Raw genomic sequence first — 9,578 nt, 5'->3', positions numbered from 1 at the left:
GCGCACGGGCTTAGCTGCTCCGCGGCATGTGGGGTCTCCCCGGACCAGGGCTCGAACCCGTGTCCCCTGCATTGGCAGGCGGATTCTTAACCACTGCACCACCAGGGAAATCCTGCAGATGACTTTTTAAAAAGCATCCTGTTTTCACACCTAATCCATCCAGTGACAGGCAAAAGAAATATCACTTAAGTGAAAACTGTTACAGCAAGGCCTTGTCTTCCAGAGACAGTCCTATTATGTGCAGTTTAGTCACATTAAACTGCAGAGTGGAATCAAAGCCTTGGAATTTCGTCAGTGAGGGACACAGCTTTCTCCTCAGTTCATTTCTGGAATGACTTGGTTCAGGCAGTGGAAAGATTTCACAGTCACCATTAATAGAAGTAAACTTTTCTTAATATTAAACCTAAAATTATTTTAAGATAAATATCTTATTTATCCTAAAAATATAAATTATATGTGAGGTATAAGAAATAATGATAATATGATCTAATAGTCCCACTCTTGGGCATATATCCAGACAAAACTATAATTCAGGAAGATACATGCACCCCTATGTTCATAGCAGCACTATGTACAATAGCCAAGACATGGAAACGACCTAAATGTCCATTGACAGAGGAAGAACGAAATAATGCCATTTGCAGCAACATGGATGGACCTAGAGATTATCGTACTAAGTGAAGGAAGTCAGAAAGAGAAAGACAAATATCATATGACATCAATTACATGTGGAATCTAAAATATGACACAAATGAACTTATCTATGAAACAGAAACAGATTCACAGACATAGAGAACAGACTTGCATTTGCCAAGGGGGAGGGGGATGGGGGAGGGATGGAGCGGGAGGTTGGGATTAGCAGAGGCAAACTATTACATCTGCTAACTAATACAGAGGAGGATATTTACACACTGGCTCCTGTCCCCATTGTTTAAACATTACCCATATGGTGTCAACTCTCTAGCATTCCAGGCTTGACCATGGGTGAAAAATGACAGAATGAGTTCAAATGAGTATTCCAATCCGGGAGGCAGAGAAATCCCAGCTCATAAAACTGGAAATATGGTAAAGTAAGATGCTGTCAGGTTACACCTGGGCAGCTGGTTGCTACAACTGGAATCAAAAAGTGGGCTAAGAGGATGTGAAGTGGGGCAAGAGATGACCAATACTGATATAAATAATTGGATAATAAATGGAGGACAGGCAACAACTCTTCCTTACAGTAGAATTCCATGAATAAATGTAAAGACATAATGGAAATAGAAAATCACCATTATTAGGTAAATATTACAGGAATGATTGTTGCAGACAGGAAGCATCAGGGGATGCTAAAAACTAGTGAGTGAAAGTGTGATGGGAAACAGGATATTTACATGGTCTAAAAGTATCTCCTGGGTGAGATGAATTGGAAGATTGCGACTGGTATATATACACTACTATATATAAAATAGATAACTAATGAGAGCCTACTGTATAGCACAGGGAACTCTATTCAGTACTCTGCAATGAACTATATGGGAATAGAATCTAAAAAAGAGTGGATATATTTATATGTATAAATGATTCACTTTGCTGTACAGCAGAAACTAACACAACATTGTAAAGCAGCTATACTCCAACAAAAATTTTTTTAAAAAAAGAAAAAAGTATTTCCTCACAAGATTCTTAACTACGAAGGGGAAAATAGTACTTTTACGATGGAAAAACCTGGCAGGCACCCCCTTAATCAAAGGATCAAGGTTAACAACAATAATAAGACATATTGATGTCTTCCTGATAGAATGCAGTAAGGCCACGGACATCACTTCTGCAGGATTCTAACAAAAATTCAGAAGTTTAACCTAATCACAAGAAAATATCAGGCCAACCCAAATTGAGGGACATTCTATAAAATAACTGCCAGTCTTCTTAAAAAATGTGAAGGTCATGAAAGAAAGACAGACTAGGGAACTGTCACAGATTGGAGGAGAGTAAGAAGAGATGAAAATTAAATGCAACGTGGGATCCTGGATTGAATTCTGGACCAGAAAAAGGACAATAGTTGGAAAACTGACAAAATTCAAGTAAGGCCTGTGGATTAGTTTATACTACTGTATCAATGTGAATTTCCCATTTTGAGTAGTTATATTATGGTTATGTAAGTGACATGTTAATTAGGAGAAGCTGGGGGAAAGGAGAACTCTGTGTACTACTTTTACAACTTCTCTTTAAGTCTAAAATTATTTCAAAATAAAAAGCTAAAAAGCTAAATATTGGAAATCAACTATATTTCAATTAAAAAAAAAAACTAAATACTGGTGGATCTTATTAAAACACAGATTCTGTTTCAGTACATCTGGAATGAAGCCTAAAGTTCTGCTCTTCTGAAAAGCACTCTGGTGACACGGAGGCTACTGGTCCCAACAACATATTTGAGTAGCAAGACTTGTTCCCTCCTGTTGTATTAAGGTGAAACTGACACTCAATAAACTATGCGTAAAGTGAGTAACTTGATGAGTTTTGACATATGTATATACCCATGAAACTATTCCCACAGTCAAGATAAAGAATTTATTGTTGGCAGGCAATTCTACACGGCTTTCTTGTTTCTGCTTGTCTGGTAAGCAGAGGTACTGAGGCCTCTGTTGTAAAATAGAGATAGTGTCTCCCTCCAGAGTAGAGGGCAGTTTTGTTTCGTGTCCAATATAATAAAAATTATTTCCTCTGGAGCAAGCATCGGGCACACTTACTTGCAGCCCATTACAAACGACTCAAGTTTCCTAAGCTCGAGATTGCTCAGCTGTACTGCAAACCCACTGTGTGCACAGCATCAACCCGAACAATCCACACAGGAGTTAAGAGGCAAAGGAAACCAATGCAAATATGAAGATTATGATGTTTGCTATGTCATGAGTAATAAAGTCTTTAGTCTCTGACCCAGGAGTCTCATATCTGCTGCCAGTATCCATGGAGCTGTGGGAGGCTAACTCATCAGCTTCCAAGTACAGAAAAACTTCAAATTCTTCTCAGTTCTTGACAGAGTTTGGTGATGAAACTGGGATGCTGACAGAGACAGGACCTTCTGGGAGAGACAGGACAACCCTGTGGGCTGGGTTAAAGAATATGAGAATTCCCTGGGATCTGGTGGCTAATGACCTTGCCCAAGTGGTGGGGAAGGGGGAGGGGTAATTTAGCAAATCTAAGGTATTTGCCTTACAATCTCCACATCCTAATGGGTTGTTTCTAAATAGTAAAGAATCCACTATTTGTCCCTATCACCCTCATTTATTTTTTTCCTACAATTTCTTTTACATAGCCAGATTCTTTACATATATATATATACATATATACACATATATACGTATATATACATATATATACACATATATGTAGATATACATATATATACACATATATGTAGATATACATATATATACACATATATGTAGATATACATATATATACACATATATGTAGATATACGTATATATACATATATACACACAGATATATATATGTATATTTTTGGCCGCACTGCATAGCTTGTGGGATCTTAGTTCCCCAACCAGGGATCGAACCTCGGCCTTTGGCAGTGAAAGCACGGAGTCCTAACCACTGGCCCGCCAGCGAATTCCCTAAAAATAATTTTATAATATTTAATACAATTTATAGTCACATACATTTCAGAAAAGTTAGCTCCACATATCTGCCCCTTCCTTGTCCTCCTCATTAGACTAATATGACTTTGAACTACAATAAAATCAAAACCATACCCCTTCCTTTCTTCAAATAATTGAATGTTTATCATCCTTCAAAATTCCTACTACAGAATGAACCATGGGCTCCCCCCCGGTCAGGGAATGGAATCCAGATTGTCTGACTGAATCCTCTGCCATCATCGGGATGTCGCTATTTATGTGTGCGGATGTGAAGCAACGAACAGAGAAACACTAAAAAAAATGGCTTTAATACACAATATGTACAGATCACTCACTGTTTCGTTATAATTTCCCAAATAATTTTAATGATAATTTTCAGAATGGATTTTAACAGCTGCTAGGTTAATTCCGTCACATTAGTGTTTGAAAGTATGTTTCCTCCAGTTATTTAAAATTTTTCTAAACATTTATATATACAGTATATTTTCACAATAGATTGTATCATCTTTTTTCCACTACAAAGAATTAACTCTCATGTCTAGTAATTTCCTCTGTGCAAGAATGCAGAATATAGAATAAGCCTAAACAGGATCTAAAGAGGCAGGGTTACAGAAAACCTTTCTTCTCTAACCATATTAAGCCTCATTTTTTTCTTCTTCCAGTTAAAAGGGAAACACAAGCCAAAACTTATCTTGAGTCACAACTGAAGTTAACATATGCTTAGTTCTCTGTGACGTTCTTAGTGTGCAGAAACCGAAACAGGAAATGGTATTAAATAAGAATTTCCAGGTAAAATTTAAAAATAAATCCAAAAGTTAAAGTAGACAAAAAAGTAACAGGAAAATTCCCATACACATGAAAAAGGATTCCTTTTATTCTACATCCTTGATTTTATCTACAGATTTTAACAATGATTTATGATGTTCTCAATGACCATTTAATAAAACTATGAAATTCATAAAGAACATCAGAGAAATAAAATTATAAATTTACTGATGCATACAAAGTGGAATCTATATTAACTGTCTTGCACAAATAGGAAAATTTTGAGTTAATTTTCCACAAAGTCATTCTGAAATACTTACACAAATCAGCTTATTTTAAATAAAAAATATTTTTAGGATTATGATACCTATGTACAAAACATGTATTTGTACACTTTACTTAACATTCTAAGTAAAGGTATCTTTGAAACTTTTTTGCTATTATACAGTGTTAACACCACACTACATAATAAGTATGCAAGAAATACAAGAGCTTTTCTGCTCAGTACATTACAAAGTCATGTTCAAATGCTATATACATTTTGCCCAGAAGGATTTGAAAATGCTACTTAATGACTTCTTAAGTCACTGGACTGATTTTTTTTTTTTTTTAAGTTTTTAAAAAGGATATTCCTTTAAGGATATGGCTCCTTTAGCAAACAACCCAATTAGCAAATGGACAAAAGATATGGACAGACATTTCACTAGAGGACAAACAGATCGCAAAAGAGCACATGAAAAGATGTTCAACATCATTATTAATTAGGGAAATGCAAATTCAATCCACAATGAGAAAACCACACACTCATCACAGTGGACTAAAGTAAAAAATGGTGACAACATCAAATGCTGGTGAGAACGTAGAGAAAGTGGATCACTCATACATTGCTGGTGGGAATGTAAAATGGTACAGCTATTCTGGAAAACAGTTTGGCAGTTTCTTGTAAAGATATGGCTCATTTAAATTGGAAACCTTATCATTTATTTTCTACACAATATAGATATCTATACAGACACATCCATTTTATTTTAATAAACCAAATGTAATGTAAAGTGGGGGGAAAGACAATGGAAATAGAATAACAGAGAATTTCAGAAACATCTGATTCTGCAGGTTCCTGCCTCTATCATTCCCATTCCCATGATCATTCCTGCATCCCTCTAGGGGTAAAGGTCCCATGGGAATATGGTGACAAAATAACCAGTGACTCACAATAGATGCTGGTGCCAAAATATTTACAGCTATGAGGATCCAAAATTTAAAAAACAATGTGATTCTTTTTTTTTTTTTTTGAAGGAAAAAGAAATCATTTTAATATACACATTTTCATTTCAGTTAATTCAACATGATTTCTACTAGGCATGCATACCCATTTAGTTTGGTTTGCTTCATAGTTATTTATTTTTCAACATGCAGCAACCCTCCCAATGAGACAGTTGAGTTGAACCATTTATTCTTAAAGAGTACAATGTACCTTGTCCTCAAAGAGTTTTATCAACTTTAACATTTTCAAAGAGCCCTATGAGGCTGCTCAATATGGTGGTTTTTCACTAAACTTCTTATTTGGAAGATGGCAAAACAGACTAGGATCTTCCCAAGTCTACTGGTTGCTTGTATTCATATCACAGCTCAAGTGGGTAAGAGGTAGAGACTGAATAATAAGTAGATCACCTCCAAATGCAGCTGGGTGAGAAAGCTTCATTTTTAGAAAGGAAACCAAATCATGAAAACCTTCGTAATGGTGTGATTTGTTTCAGGGTTCTTCTGATACTAAGAAGGGAATTAATCCTGGTGCACAGTACTCTTCTTTACAGCCTTCTAGAGTTTTCTTCTCCAGCCATCGTTCTTTAGCCAGGTGACTTATTGTACTTGCTGCAGAACTGAAAGCATGAAGACTCTGTCTACTTTCATATTCAGAGGTGGTGATAGCCTTTTCATTTCCTGCCAAATGGATCCGACCACACTTTTAACCCTGGGGGCTGCACATCTTCTTGGACAATACCAGCTCGATTTATGGCTTGTTCCTTCTGGTAATCCTCCAGCCGCATTAGGGGCCGGAAGTAGATGGGGTAGAAGGCGGCGCCGATCAGGGAGATGAAGCCGCCGAAAATCAGCGCGGTGCGCAGGTTCGGGGTCATGGCTCCAGCCGGTGGCCGCCCTGACCCGCCGAGCAGCCCTCACTCTCCAACAATGTGATTCTTGATGGCCTATTTGACTTCTTTGGAGTTACCCCTTTAGGCTGGTTTGAACCAGATGACCTGGATTTGAGTATGCAAGATGAGGACTCTGGGACCAGATAGATCCAGGGTGTGTTTTGGGCTTTTAATTTTAATTGAGAAACATGATATAAATTTCCCAAAGGGATTCAGAATCCTCTGGGATAGATTAAAGCCTTCTAGGCTATCTCTGGGATGATTAGAATCACTTAAAGTTGAGGAGCCCCAGGGTCCAGCTATGTCTCACCTCAAAGAATTTTAAAATTACTGCCAAACTCCTGGGCTAGATTATTTTTTTAATTAAAGACTGGTCCTCAGTATAAGTGCCTTGCAAAAGGGGGTATTTCTGAAGTTTCTTCCCTCTAACATGAGAGTGTTTGGCGTTCCTAAGATTCAATCTGTGAGTTATCTGCAGTCAAATACACAAAACCTGTGAATAGAAAGGCTTCAGTTGTACCTTCGAAAGTTAATATGTGTATCTCTACACAAATAGATATGCAAATATATAAACATACAAAGAATTTTAAAATAAACAGTATGAGGATTCTAGTTCTCATAACAAAGTAGTCCTTCTTAATCCAACAAAACATACTTTACTGTAACAAATAGAAGCTGCTCCCTATCAATAAACATATGTAACATCACGGACAAAATGTATATGCAAAAAAAGTTGCACTTACAAACACAAAGTAAAAATTCATCCCACAAATATGAAGGCACAGAGTTAAGTTCTGTGGAAGCAGACATGTTTTCTGCTTTCAGGGAACTTCTAGTTTGGTGGAGGCTTGCGCAGAGGCAGATAAAAGAGCAATCATCTCCTTTGTTCAGAGATGAAAAGGAAATAAAAAGGCAGATCAAATCAAAGATGATCTGGAGACTACATTAATCCCATACTGAAGTCATAAACTCACTCATTAAGACCACAGAGAATGCAGACATGGGGGTGAGGGTAGGTGGATAAAAACAGCAGAAGACAATTACAACATGACATTTTTTCCCCACCTCATTAACCAGCAAAGTAGAAACGCTATTTATTTGAAGATACTCCTACTTCTTTTTGCTAACAACCATTCCTTAAGGTAAAAATGAAGCAGAGAGAAAAGGAGTACGATAGACACTCTACATTCACTGAGTCTTCAGTTTTCTTCCAACAGTCTACATCACTCGTTCTCAACTGGGGGGTGATTTTGTCTCCCAGGGGACATTTAGCAATGTTTGGAGACATTTTGCCATCAGTAAGTAGATGGATGCCAGTGGGTAAAGGTCAGGGATCTGGTAAACATCCTATAATACATAGCACCCCAAAACAAAGAATTATCTGCCTTCAAATGTCAATGATGCTGAGGTTGAGAAACCATGTCATGGTTGGATATAAAAAAATTTAAAAATCAGTTAAGTCTATAGTATAAAAGCATTTAGTACCACTTTAGGAAGGATTGTACAGGAAGATTCTCCTCCTTGATAAGATAGCTACAGATCTCCTAAAATTATCTGATAGACCCATAGTGAGGAAATAAAACATGCTGAGAAATATTAGCATAGAAATTTTTTTAACTTCAATTATTAGCATACATATGAAAAATAAACTTGAGAGGACAATTGTTTGCTCAATTGATTCTGATAATCAACACTTTCTACAACCACAAAAGCAAATGTGGTCATGTTTCTGATTTAGGTCAAATCTGACAAAAGATTTAGTAAACTGTGTTACTAAAAAAAAGGCCAGACATATTAAAAATAGAAGATTAACTTCTAAACTAATGGAAGAAAAAATTAGCCACTCATTTTTGAGGAGATGCTCAATTCCAGTAAAAAGATATTCAGTTATTTTTCCACATTATCTAAAAGATATTTCTCCTTTATTTTGTGGTTTCATGATGAGAAAGAACAATGTGGAATATGAATGAACTAACAAATGTTTAGGTATTAATAATATCACAATTCAGTACATCCTAATACAAAAAGACAATTACTTCCTATGGACATCATACCCACTGAGAAGCAGACTCTATAAGAAATAGTAAAACAGAGTGGCTTTCATATGACTTTGATAAGAAAGCTTTTAATTGGCCACTAAGCTTTGTAAAAAAGGATGTGAATAACAGAAAGAATGAAAAGAAGAGTAAGATATTATCTACATAAGGGGATCTGACTTATTACAGTAAACAAAACATCTTGACTTAACAAAAATATTTCCAAGTCTAATATCTATTACCTGTCTCTGAAATGGACATACATGATAGTAACAGCAAACTTCCCTATAACAGTCACTTCTTTAATTATATTATTATTTAACAGTGAGCTCTATAACAGTAGGACTTTATGTGATATGATAAAGCCTGACCAAGAGGGAAATAAATACATTATTGCTGCAAATCGAAAAGGAACCTAGCCCACAAACAGGGAGGGGCAAATAACACGAGAACATGTTGGAAGGTGGTCAACTTGCCTTAGGACAATTTTACATCCGGCCTGAAGCTACTCGCAACTCTTACGTCTTACCTTACTCTACCTTGTTTCTATCAAGTGAGTTTGAAAATGTAGGGCTCTCGCTGTTCCTCTCTGTGGATCTCTGGCTCAGTGGCTGAGGGGCAGTCATTAGCATGACCACACTCCCATCCCCTCTGTCAGCTACCTCACTGCACAAATCTCAGAGAGATGAGTAGACTGGACAAAAATAAGGAAGGTACCTGGACAAGCAAAATACCCCAATGAAGGCAATTCTTAAGTCACCAATAAATTAGGGCGCTTTCTTCAAATTAAGCTCTGTCATCTAGGCACTTAATAAAAATAAAAGACGTTTACACCAGCATCTCAACAAGTAAGAAGGATAGAGAAGAGGAGAAGAAAGGCAAGATTTATATATACTACCTGTATTTTGTAAAAAATGAGATTTTATACTTTATCCAGAAATTTTTGAAAGAAATCCTATCTGAGAAGGAAAGTATTCTCCTATTCT

The 9,578-nt window shown here is 36.6% G+C and overlaps 1 protein-coding gene across 1 annotated transcript; it reads right to left on the bottom strand.

Moving 5' to 3' along the window:
• Positions 1-5,680: 5,680 nt before the first annotated feature.
• LOC132365207 (small integral membrane protein 20) lies at positions 5,681-6,693 on the bottom strand. The gene has a single exon (XM_059921892.1). The coding sequence runs from the start codon at positions 6,539-6,541 to the stop codon at positions 6,338-6,340; it is 204 nt and encodes a 67-aa protein (XP_059777875.1). The 5' UTR covers positions 6,542-6,693; the 3' UTR covers positions 5,681-6,337.
• Positions 6,694-9,578: the final 2,885 nt, after the last annotated feature.

Source organism: Balaenoptera ricei, chromosome 4 (genome assembly GCF_028023285.1).
Source record: "Balaenoptera ricei isolate mBalRic1 chromosome 4, mBalRic1.hap2, whole genome shotgun sequence".
Lineage (NCBI taxonomy): Eukaryota > Metazoa > Chordata > Mammalia > Artiodactyla > Balaenopteridae > Balaenoptera > Balaenoptera ricei.
The sequence above is the reverse complement of the archived record's forward strand: the minus strand, read 5'-3'. Positions and strand labels throughout refer to the sequence as shown.